At 39.5% G+C, this 13,210-nt stretch overlaps 1 protein-coding gene across 1 annotated transcript in view; it reads right to left on the bottom strand.

The window, feature by feature from the left end:
• LOC144605506 (AT-rich interactive domain-containing protein 2-like) overlaps positions 1–13,210 on the bottom strand; it is a 150,779-nt gene that overhangs the window by 100,177 nt on the left and 37,392 nt on the right. The window contains exon 3 of the mRNA XM_078420863.1: positions 2,951–3,048. Within this exon, the coding sequence (XP_078276989.1) occupies positions 2,951–3,048 (98 nt within the window). The remainder of the gene's footprint in view (positions 1–2,950; positions 3,049–13,210) is intronic.

Raw genomic sequence — 13,210 nt, 5'->3', positions numbered from 1 at the left:
TTACTAGCTACAAATGTTTAGTTTAAGTTTACATATACAGCATGGAAACAGGCCCTTCAGCACACTGTGTGCATGTTGACCATTGATCACCCGTTCACACTAGTTCTATGTTATCCCACTTTTGCATTCATTCCCCAAATACTTTGGACAATTTAAAGAGGCCAAATAACCTACAAACCCACATATCATTGGGATGTGGGAGGAAACCAGTGCATCCAGAGGAAATGTGACAATAAACTAAGCTGAAACTGAAACCCTCGTGGTCACGTGCAAACTCCATGCAGACAGCACCCGAGGCAGAAAAGAATCATCTTCCCATTAGGAGGCAAACCATAGCAGGTGGTGTACTGCAGAGAAAGGTGATGGGGCCACGTACTCTTTATGAATATGGCTTGGATGGGGCCATGATGACATAACTGCTAGATTTACCGATGACACAAAGATAAGAGGAAAGTAGTAGAAGGGAACAGGAGCTTCAATAGAAAATAAACTGTTTATTCGAGTGGGCAAAGATAGGGTAAAGTGAAGTAGAGTTTATTTCTCTATACATAGAGAATGCCTGGTAAATGGAACATAATGGAGAGAAAAGGTGAGAGTGTGAAGGCTGGCTCAACAAACGTATTTAAAGTAGAGGTAGATAAAGTATTTAAATATTGGGGGATTAAGGACTGTGAAGATCTGGCACACTGGATTTAAAGCCTGGGATAGATTAGCCATGAATACAGGCCAAGCTTGAGGGACTGGGTAAACGACTAGCCCTTCCTTCTTGTGTACTTGTGACAGGGCAGCTGTTGAGAGGACATTTCCTCTTATGGAGAACCTAAAACTTGATAGCCACGGTTGCAAATAAGTTAATCCTTATTATTGAACAAAGATATGGTCATTTTTTTGTTCTCAGGGGTCTGGGGCATCTTTACCAATTTTTATGACACAGCCAGGTGGATACATGATTAGCAAGGGTACCAGAGGTAGGTGGGAATGTTCTTCCTTCCAAGACACATCACTTCACACATCTGTATTAAAATTTCATCTGCCACATGAATATTCATTCCATCATGCATCTATGCCTTCATATCTATCACAATGCACCTAACTCCATAGAGCCCTTGCAATCTGTAATAAAACAAACCCCTACACATCCATGTCCAAAACACAAGCATATATCAAACAGGAACTGCCCCAAACACCAACTCTTACATTTCCCTTTAATTCCAAAGGCTACAGTCAGATCAACCATCTTATTAAATGTCAGAGCCGTTTCAGTGTTTCAAGTGACCTACTCCAGCACTAAGCTCATACAAAATTGTGCCAATTCCTCACTTTTGTACAGCATATATGATACCCAGGATCCATCTGGGTTTTTTTCTAAACCATATATTACCCCCCAAGTTACCTTCAAAGATTTATGCAAAATCAGGCTTTCGGTGCTTCCTCTTCTCTAGAATTGCACTTTTAAGTCCATTTTGTCTTTCCTTGTTCTTTCTTCCAAGATGCATGACTTTACACATCTGTTTTAAAATTTAATCTGCCACATGAATATTCATTCCATTGTGCCTCTATGCCTTCTTAGCTATCACAATACATCTCACTGCATATAGCCCTTGCAATCTGTGATAAAATAAACCCCTGCACATCCATGTTCAAAGCACTAGTATAAAATCAAACAGACACTGTCACTAACAACAACTTTTGGGTATTTGGGTATCACCCATACCTACTTCCTTTCAATCTGAAATTTATTTTTTTCCCCGGACTGTTTTCTATTCCTAAACTTCATGGGCTCTAATCCTCCTAACCAGAGATGGACCTGATGCATTATTTTCATCAATCTCTTATCCCATCAAAAATGAATAGGTTACACAAACATGGTCTGCCTTTAACAAATCAGCGATTGCTTAATCAATTCAGACCTTAAGTGGCTATCAATATTTTGCTGATTTATAATTTCTAGAAGCTTTCTGACCTCCACATTTAAACAAACTGCTTTGACATTGCAGGATGTCCTTGCAACACTTTCCAAAACATCACTGGCACTTCCCTAGTAATAAAGAACGTGTCCACCCATTACAGCCAGCATTTCTGCAGTTCCCATCTCAATTTTTGCAATCTTCCTCTTGGTTTTATAATATGCAATTCCACATTCCGCACTGAGGTTATAGAATTTATTCACGTTTAACTGTGAAGGTTGTAAGAGATAATTTATAAGGAATCCTGGTGCAAAGCAATCTGATGAATCCAGCATTTTGATTTCATCAGTAAGCTTGGGACTTCCACATTTCACAATAAACACAATTAAGTCTTGAACTTGCTCCATTTAAACTGGTAAATGCCAGCAAGATCCTGACCAAATTATTAGCTTTAAATCGTTAAGGCAAAACTTGTCCCCAACACCTTCCTAAACACTTTGTCAACAAAAATATTTTGTGTCCAATCCTATTTTTCTTATGCTATATTGCCATTTTTGCCACTGCAATAACTTCTCACACAGCATCGGCAGCTCACAGCCTTATTTATTACTATTATACTTTTTATTTAAGTATTTTTTGTTGTTGGCATGGTGCCTGTAAAAATGCAAGACCTCTTCCCTAGATTCTCCCTCCATTATAAATTAGAATCATAATTTTTGAACTGCATGACAATATTCTGGATTCTATCTACGAGTACTAACTGGAAAGGGAATTGCATAGCCCATCCATTCATTGCATTCAGTTCATTTTCAGAAGCATTATACAATTGCAATAAGCCAAAATTTTCATAAAATATAGAAAATTAACAAATGCAGAGGTAAAAACTGTAGTTCTGCTACTAGATACAACTAATTTGAGAAAAATAATTAAACGGCTAAGCAATTAACATTTGCTTAACCTGTAAAGTTTCACACCTACTCGAGTCAGCACAGAAAAATCTAACATGCAATTAGTACAACTATTTGCTTCTCATTTTCACTCACCTCAGGTAGTACTGCTTCAAAGCAAAAGCTGCATTGGCGCAACCTTTGGGAAAGTTGAACTCCTCCAAAAGATCTGCCCAGAGACCTTTATCTGTAACCTGAGAAGTAAATGTAGGCATATTAAGGTTGTATGCACCAAAAATGAGACCAAATCACATGTTCCTACTACTAATATTAAGTAAATCTTAAAATTACACTGGCAAAATCTATTACAGTAATTAGAGCTGAGCTCAGCTAATTCATATATTGCGTGCTGACATTTTCTTTCCATGCATTTGTCAAGATTTCACATATTAGAAACATTGATGAGCATAAAATCAAAATTATGATATTAGTGGTGTATTTTTTCTTCCATAAAACCTCTAACAGGTGTTTTTACTGTCTGGTGAATACAAATCTATTCATATTAAAAGCAAAAGCAAAATACTGTGGAGCCTGGAACTCCAACATAAAAAGCAACATTGCTCTGTAAATCATGCTGCAGTAAGTTCACATTTCTGGTCATGAGCTTTAATTGTAACTGAAACAGTGATTACGCCAGAATTATTTTACCATATGCTATCTGACCCGAGTATTTTCAAATTTTTGTGCTTTTGCATCACATTATATGACTGAACATTACAATAATCATGGAGACAAGAGATTGTAGATGTTGGAATTTGCAGCAAAATGCTAACTCAATGTGTCAAGCAACATCTGTGGAGGGAAAGTGATAGGGGACATTTTAGGTCAAAATCTTGCATCAGGTGTACAATAACAATGACTCCATCGCCTCTGGCGTAGGATTCAATTCAGGCACCTGGGTAACTTGGTATCACATGCATCGGTCTTTGAAAATCCACATCATTGTGGGTATCAACGCATTGGTTATTCCAACACACAAGTCCCTCCATATCTAATTTAACCACAGAGGCCAAATAAAAAATATTAAATATGGCGGAGTATCAAGAATATCAACCTGATAAAAATAATTTCCATACCAGTAAATATGAGGAATCTTCTCTGTTGTCCTGATGTAAATGTAGAACCGATGTGTCAAATAACCGTGGTTTATATAATATTCAACCTTTCATTTCATTTTGAGAATTTTTAACATTTCATTATGAGATCATGCCAAATTCTTCTAAACCTGAGAGTATTGGTTCAGATGCGCTTCAATTTATCTTCATACCATAAAAATGCATTCCAATGAATCTACCTGGTGAACTTTCACTGTCGTCGCTTAAGACAATTATATCCTTCCTTTCGTTAATCACCTTGATCTGTATACAATATTTTAGATAGTGAGGTTCATGCGAACAAGATGTCCAATAGTTACCACATGGCACAAGGTTTACATTTTGTTCAGTTAATCACCAAAAAACCAAGACATCACTGCATGAAAGTCTCAGAGGAGCAAATATCAGCTCAACAGAACTACTACTACTCACACATAGCTGCAATTTTATTCCTCAAAACGTCTACTAATAACAATGCCATTAGACATAGTGCAGCTAAGTGTGGAGTCATGCATTTTGGTAGTAGGAATAAAGGCGTAGACTATTTTCTAAATGGGGAGAGAATCCAGAAATTGGAGGTGCAAAGGAACTTGGGAGTGCTGGTGCAGGATTCCCAAAAAGTTAGTCTGCAAGTCGAAACAGTAGTAAAAAAAGCAAACTCAACGCCAGCATTTATTTCAAAAGGGCTTGTATACAAATATAGGGATGCAATGTTGAGGCTCTATAAGGCGCTGGTAAGGCTGCATTTGGAATATTGAGAGCAATACTGGGTACCATATCTGAGGAAGGATGTGTTGGATCTGGAGAGGGTCCAGAGGAGGTTTACAAGAATGATCCCAGGAATGAGTAGGTTAACCGATGGTGAGCATTTGTCAGCACTAGGCCTGTACTCGCTGGAGATTAGAAGAATGAGGGGGGACCTCATTGAAACATACAGAATAGTAAAAAGCTTGGATAGAATGGATGTGGAAAGGATGTCTCCACTAGTGGGAGAATCTAGGACTGGAGGCCATAGACTCAGAATTATAGGATGTCCTTTTAGGAAGGAGATGAGGAGAAATTTCTTTAGTCAGTGGGTGGTGAATTTGTGGAATTCGTTGCCACAGAAGGCTGTGAAGGCCAAGTCAGTGGATATTTTTAAGGCATAGATAGATTCTTGATTAGCACAGGTGTCAGAGGTTATGGGGAGAAGGCAGGAGAAAGGGGTGAGGGGGAGAGATAGATCAGCCATGATTGAATGGCAGAGTAGACTTGATGGGCCATACTGGCCTAATTCTGCTCCTATCACTAATTACATTATTGAAAACCTTACAGCCACCAGTGAAAACATTATCCTAACAGTTTTATTTAAATTTGGAGTACATAAAATCAGGTTTCGTCTGTAATTCATGTTTGGAAATCCTCTGCAAATGCAGAAGTAAAGAAAGAGTTATGGGTAAAAGTATTAGTTACATTATCTGCATTACTTCTTCTTTAGAAGTGCCTAATCATCACAATCATCACCAGTACTACATACAGTTAAACATAATTATCAAACATCTGAATATGTGGAAATCCTGGCTTGTTTGGCATCTGGCTCACCAGAAGTTACTTGGTTCCCTTCCCCACTTATGAAGACAACGGTGCCCACTCCCAAAAAGCTTAACTGATTCACAGGGAAATAAATTGTAATAGCATAGAGTTTCTAAAAGTAGTAGAAAGTATAGTGCAGGAAGGAACTGCAGATGCTGATTAGCACTGAAGATAGACACAAAATGCTGGAATAACTTAGGCAGCATCTCTGGAGACGTTATGGGTTGAGACCAGAGACCCGAGTCCAAAGAAGGGTCTCAACCCAAAACATTATCCATTCCTTCTCTTCAGAAATGCTGCCTGTCCCAACTGAGTTGCTCCAGCATTTTGTGTCTATCTTTTGAATTAAAAGTATATTAGATATTAATATTAATTGGGATTTTCTGGTAGTCCAGAAAACCAGCCAGTCCAGTACCAAAGTCCCAAGGGTGACCCATCAGTGGAGTTTTACTGTTGTTTTAATATTGTAAAATATCCTATGCTTTGGTGCAGGGGCAAAGATATGATCCAAGTTATGAGTATACTTAGAATTTACAACAGACAACCAAAAATGAAAAAGGATTGTAACTTTGGATGATCTTGAATAAAGAGATAGAGATATAGAATGGCTAATGGAAGTGCTTCAAGATTTCAGACCTTGGCAGCAGAAGATATAGCTGTCAATGATGTCGCAATTACATTAAAGAGTGGAAATAGAAGTGCATCAAATCATAGACACTCAGGATTCCTATTTTCTCTCTCTGCAGATGCTAACTGATCTGTTCACAAGTTATAGGAGCAGGATTAGGCCACTCGGCCCATCAAGTCTACTCCACTATTCAGTTATGACTGATCTATCTTTCCCACTCAACCTCATTCTCCTGCCTTCTTCCCATAACCTGCACTAATCAAGAATCTATCAATCACCACCATAGCCTTCTGTGGCAATGAATTCAACAGATTCACCACCCTCTGACAAAAAAAAATCCTTCTCAATCTCCTTTCTAAAGGCGTCCTTTTATTCCAAGGCTATAGCCTCTGGTCATATAATAGTATGACTAACTATCCACAGGAGGAATACGTAATATCAGTTAATTTGGGCACAGAAAGGCATGATGGGTGCTAAATCCCAAGTGAACATTGGGATCAAATGTTTACTCGACAAGATAAACTTGGAGAGAAGACAAAGGTGCAAGTGTAGAAAAACCTACATCTGTGAGCTCAGTGATATGGGGAGAAACTGTGTTCATCCGCATGTCACATAGTCAGAAGGAAAATTTAAATGTCTCAACATTATTAGGAGATGTGAAGGGTTCACAATTATTGAAAAGTTGAATATTTTTTGGAGCTGCTCGTGTTAGTTGTTAATTGCCCACTATTCATTTCAGAATGTGACAGGACTGCAATGCACCACCCCAGCTTTCTCCCCAGTTATTAACTTCAACACCCAACTGATAATAATTGCCTTAAAACTGTTCCTTAAGGATCTACATGGGGAGAATAATGCATTATTCATGCAAAGGATAACACTAAGTAAGCAAGCAATTTAAACGGCACTGCAAGTCTAATGAAGCCCGTCGCCAAAAATGCTTTCTTTCTATAATTCTGTGATCAAATGCCATTTCAGTAACATGATCTTAAAACGGGGTATTTCTGCATAAACTTTTGAACCCTTGGGTTATGTGCTAACCCAAACCAAAAAACATAAACTTCATCTCATTAAACTGTCTCCATCCATGGTGAATGCCATCTGTTAATTTGTCATAGTCCAAAGTCACAACAGAATCAAAAAGTGTATATTAATGGTTTGCATACGATTAAGCAAAAAAAAATGTACCCGAGTAACTCAGTGGGTCAGGCTGTAACTCTGGAGAACATGGAATGGTGGCCCTTGTTTCCACCCTGAAACATGGCGGCCTAACTCACTGAGTTACTCCAATACTTTTTTTTGTTGTAAACCAGCATCTGCAGTTCCTTGTGTCTGAATACAATTACACTGTCTTTACAATTTATTATAGAAACAAAAAACTGCAGATGTTGGTAGGTGATGTTTCGGGTCGGATCTGAAGAAGGGTCCCGACCCAAAATGTCACCCATTCTTTTTCTCCGGAAATGCGGCCTGACTCGCTGGGTTACTCCAGCACTTTGTCTGTCTATCTTTTACATTTTACTTGGCTGCATTCTTCATTTGCTTCCAGCCTCCAGGAAGATCCTGTATGAAACTAGTGAACTGGATCCACCAAAAATTCAGCATTTGGCTTAGTCACACAGAAAAAGAAAGATGAAAAACAGCAATTGGTGACAGCCTCAATGCTAAAAACACAAATTTCTTTCTTGATTGATCATCCCAATTGTAATCTGAAATACCATTCACCCATGTCACATAAAGCCTTGCCAAAAGATGCAAAAAGGCTAAAATCAGATGACCCAGTTCCATCCCCATCAAATGGTCAAACCACAAATGCCTACAATTTATAATATTATATCTGTGGCCTAAGAGTTTATTTATAGCCTTCAGTGCAACCAACCATCCACACTTCTAACTTCAACAATACAGGACTCGTGTCTTTCCCAGCACATCCACTTTAACATTGGGAAGGAATTAAATTCCCATTGGCTGTGCAAGTAACACCTCAAAGGTGTAATAAATGACAATGGAGCAGTTCAGCATTCTGTGGTTCCTTTGAGAGATTACAGTAACTTTAAAATAACCAACATAATAACTTTCCACTTTTTCCTCACGTCTGAACTACAATCCAAGATTTACATACTCATCATTAGTTTGAGGGCCAATCTGTCCATGATTCATTAAGTCACAGTTGACCTGATTATAACCAGTATAAGAAAATAACTGCAGATGCTGGTACAATCGAAGGTATTTATTCACAAAATGCTGGAGTAACTCAGCAGCATCTCAGGAGAGAAGGAATGGGTGAAGTTTCGGGTCGAGGCCCTTCTTCAGACTGAAGAAGGGTCTCGACCCGAAACATCACCCATTCCTTCTCTCCTGAGATGCTGCCTGGCCTGCTGAGTTATGCCAGCATTTTGTGATTATAACCAGTGATTCATTGGCTGACATCTGATGGTAAATGAGCAAATCACTCTTACCCAATTGCAGCAACCTCATGACTGGAAAATCCTCCCTTCCAGAGAAAATTCCAGTAGCTTTGGCTTTTCCCTTCACTTTTTACTTAATTTTCCCATTCCCACTCCCTGGCCTGAGCAAGCAGGATTTCAGCTTGGACTGTTCCTAGTTTCACCTTCCCTTTGTTCAATATCCACTCTTTGAAACGATTTCACTATATTAAAGTCACAATCTGAACTACATTCCAGATAGCAAGACAATTTCATGGCTGTTGTTGAGTTACAATTAATGTGAGGTGACAAAATTACAATGGGCTTCAGATGGGGAGAATGCAAGCCTGAAAATTTCACACCTGCTTTTTCCTTTTGAATGTATTACTTTTATGTCCCCTGATCACTGATATTGCCCAAGTTTTCCAGATCATTAAAGTGAGATGCCATGTGTAAAGAAACAACAGGTTGAGACAAAGCAACGTTAGAATTTGTCTTTTCCCACCTGAACCTCCACCAGCAATGTCATGCCCATTGCAATTATTGAAACTATTTAATCACCTGAAATGTAATTCAAATGTGACTTTGCAAAAAGTTACACCGATATAGGCAGAAGAAAGGGAAGTTTGATCTCTGCTGAAATCTCGTTTGTTCAGGATGGGGGCAAATTCAAAGGAAATCTTCAATTATTTTAAACTTTTTGCTTTAAAGAAAGGCCTCTGAGCCAGGGAAGGGAAGAATGACTTGCTCAGTTACCAGCAGAAGCCAACCGAAGCAGACTCTAATCAGGGAAAGATGACCTTGCCAGTTGCAGTAGGTCGCGTTTCACTGCCCACCCTTTTTTTGCTTGGATAATTGAGATGTTCTTTTAATGTTTTTTTACTCAACCCTGACTATTTAACACTTCTAACGTCCCTGCACGGGAACTAGACACTGATCCTTTTTTGTTCCTGCTTGTGAAATTCAGAGTCTTGTAACTATCAAAGTCCACTGACCAAAAGGGTGGCTGTTAGGGAAAAGAAATGATTGACCTTCATAAATACATCTCTCTCTCTCACTAATTACTAATTCAAGGGATGTGAGCTTCAAAGCCGAGCCCTTCTGGACTAAACACTGATTGGCTTTTAGAGTGCTGCTCATCGCACCTCAAACTCCCAATGCTACTCATGTCTCATTCACATTGGCCAAGAACTACCAACCATTAACTCAAAATAAAATCAAACTGGAATCAGCAGAAGAGCACCATTGTGCATAATCGCAGATACACAAAAACACCATTAACAATATTTCTCGCCCAACTTCAAAACAACGAATGCTTGATTTCACTTCTCAAAATAATAGTCACTAATTGTGTTACCAAGATGTTCAGAAAAGTCTTCACCCTCGTTGCACTTCAACAAGTGATCAGCTCCTCAGAAAACTATGGGAAAATGACGACTCTGATATGGCACAAAGTGGTTTTCAACTCCCTGAAGTGAGGGTTGTCTCGTAAGATAGAAGGAAACAGTGGAAAACATCGACGTCAGATTTGATCCATAAAAGCATGGGAACATCTGCATTGCCAGGGAGCAGCCAACTGCCCAGAGACCACACTAAATGCCATGCCCTCACATCTATATACTAAAACTCTCGTTTGTTATCTTGTTTGTGACTGAACTTCAGCCAAAACGGTACACGATAGTGCAACAATTTTAGGCCCACCTTACTCACCATTGTCACTTTAGTGATAATGCAAGTAGTTTTATTGAAATTGGTGTTATATTTTTTAAGTTATTCACATTTTAATGTTTAAAAGGAGGGGAGGGGAGGGGAGGAGAGAGGGGGAAGTGGGGGAGAAGGGAGGGGGGTTGAGGAGAGTGGGGAGAGGGGGGGGAGGGGGGGGGTGCTGCACCAATGTAGGAGAGGTTTGGGCCCAACGGGTCCACTTTGTAAATAAAACTCAGACACAGACCAGCAGGGGTGATAGAAGCATAGAAAATAGGCGCAGGAGTAGGCCATTCAGCCCTTCAAGCTAGTATCGCCATTCAATACGATCATGGCTGATCATCCTAAATCAGTGCCCCATTCCTGCATTCTCCCCATATTCCTTGATTCCGTGATAACCAGACAATACCGCGATAATGTAGTATAAGAAAATAACTGCAGATGCTGGTACAAATCGATTTATTCACAAAATGCTGGAGTAACTCAGCAGGTCAGGCAGCATCTCGGGAGAGAAGGAATGGATGACGTTTCGGGTCGAGACCCTTCTTCAGACTGATGTGTAGATTTGTAGATTTGTAGATTTTTTTCAACGTCCCAAACGCGCATGCTTTTCAAATCCTCACACACAGGAGCAAATGGCAAATTAGGAAAAGTAGCAGAGCCTGATGGATTCTAAGCAGAATTCCTAAACAGTACCAGACCAGTGGAAAGGGTGTGGCTAGCAGAACACAGGCACCAGTCCAAACATCTGTCATCAATCCAAGATAGTGGTCGTTGTTAAGCTGGAAAAAATATGATGATTCAGAACTACCAGCTCATTGTCTTGCTCTCAGTAACTTACCAGGTCATGGAATACCTTTTACAAAATAGACTGTGCCTTAACTTAGAACCAGTTAGGCACTCTCGGCAGGAATGCCTACTCCATAATGCATAAATGTTCTGAGCAGGTCCTGTAATTGACCTCCCAATAAAAGCTGGATTCAGGAGATATACCTGTTGACATCTTCAGTGCCTTTTTCCTAGACATCCTCAGTGCCTTTGGCACAATATGGTTGGCAGCATGCTTCTGAAATGCTCCAAAATCATCTGCTGGGTGAACATCCTATTACTAATTCCATGATCAGTAACCACATTCGAGGTCAAATCAGCTGCCAATGCACAATCACTAATGGGCTTGCTTGAACTTCAGTCCTGGCATCTTCTTCAACATACATGTTATGTGTTGCCCGGAACAATAATACTAATGACTTCCATCCTACATCATCACAGTTCTACAAACATGTTGATGATATGGTCCTGGCTTGCCAGCCTAAAGATTCTTTAAAAATGTTGAAAAAATATTCAAGTTCTGTATTCTCTCAAAAACTACTGCACAAAAATGGTGACTATGACCAAATTCTGCCAAGTTGTGTCAGGCTTCCATTTGAACAATTTGAAAGCCAGAGGGGAAATTGATATTCAGTGGGGGAAGGAACTGCAGATGCTCGTTTAAGCCGAAGATAGACAAAAAACTGTAGTAACTCGGTGGGACAGGCAGCATCTCTGGAGAGAAGGAAGCCTGAACCTACCTGATCTCCCAGATGCTAAACACTTTAATTCTCCTTCCCATTCCCACACTGGCCTTTCTGTCCTTGGACTCCTCCATTGTCAGAGTGAACACAAATTGGAAGAATAGCATCACATAGTTATCTTGGGCAGCTAACGGCCTAGTGGTATGAATATTGATTTCTCTAAATTCAAGTAACCCCGGCATTCCCTCTCTCTATCCCTCCCCCACCCAAGTCGTACCAGCTTCTCGTTTTCACCCAACAAACAGCTAACAATGGCCTGTTTCCTTTATCGTTGTTACTTTTTCGCATATCTTTCATTCATTGTTCTTTATCTCTCTACATCATCGTCTATATCTCTTGTTTCCCTTTTCCCTAACTCGTCTGAAGAAGGGTCTCGACCCGAAATGTCACCCATTTCTTCTCTCCAGAGATGCTGCCTGCCCGCTGAGTTACTCCAGCTTTTTGTGTCTATAATTGATATTCAGTTCCGTGGCTGGCCATTCAACCACAATGGAAAAATTAAAATATCATGGCATCATTCTTGACCGTATCTTGACTCCTCCACACCACCTGGACATCAGAGCTAAAGGTCAAGACTAAACTAAATCTCAGAAACTGATAGTTGCCAATGGGGGTAAAGCCCAAATTGTGGCCAAAGTCAGACCATCACTCACAAGTTGAATGCTGCAGAAAGATCATAACTATTCAATTTCACCTCATCTGAAATCACTGGACCGATTGGCAACCTACAGTTGAACCATAGACTGCTTTCTCAACCATACTAATACCAAAAGGAATAGCAAGCAACATCAGAACAGCTTTTAGATGGTTTAAAAATTCAGGATATTTTTTATATATCACTGCCTTCTTTAAAAAAAACTTTGCAGAACATGCAAACTATTTTCCCCAGAGTACATTGCTAAAATAGAATGCTTGTTACAATCTTCAGTTATCCACAGCATAACTTCATTTGAACAGTTAACACCAAAACATATCCGACATCAGATTTCTTTCAAGATTCTACTGCAAAGAAACACATGACATGGAGCTGAAATCCATCATTTTAACTAACTATACACCATTTCACACACCTTGTCTACCTATGTGACTAATTTTGTTTTTAACCTCCAGCAAATGTGACAACTGGTAAAACTTTATGTTACAATTCAAATTTTGGGGCTGTTCCAGCATACAACTGGAACTCAAATAAGACTTACAATAAGCATTCATTTGGGAAAGGGCATCATTTGAAACATCAGTGCAACATATGATTGAGAAATGAGCACTTTGGAAATTTGCGGCCAAGATTGAAAACAGTGTTCCTAGAAGATGGCGCCGTGCTGGTGTAACTCAGTAGGTGAAAACCCTCCTCGCATATATCC

Source organism: Rhinoraja longicauda, chromosome 24 (assembly GCF_053455715.1).
Source record: "Rhinoraja longicauda isolate Sanriku21f chromosome 24, sRhiLon1.1, whole genome shotgun sequence".
NCBI classification, from domain to species: domain Eukaryota; kingdom Metazoa; phylum Chordata; class Chondrichthyes; order Rajiformes; family Arhynchobatidae; genus Rhinoraja; species Rhinoraja longicauda.
The sequence above is the reverse complement of the archived record's forward strand: the minus strand, read 5'-3'. Positions and strand labels throughout refer to the sequence as shown.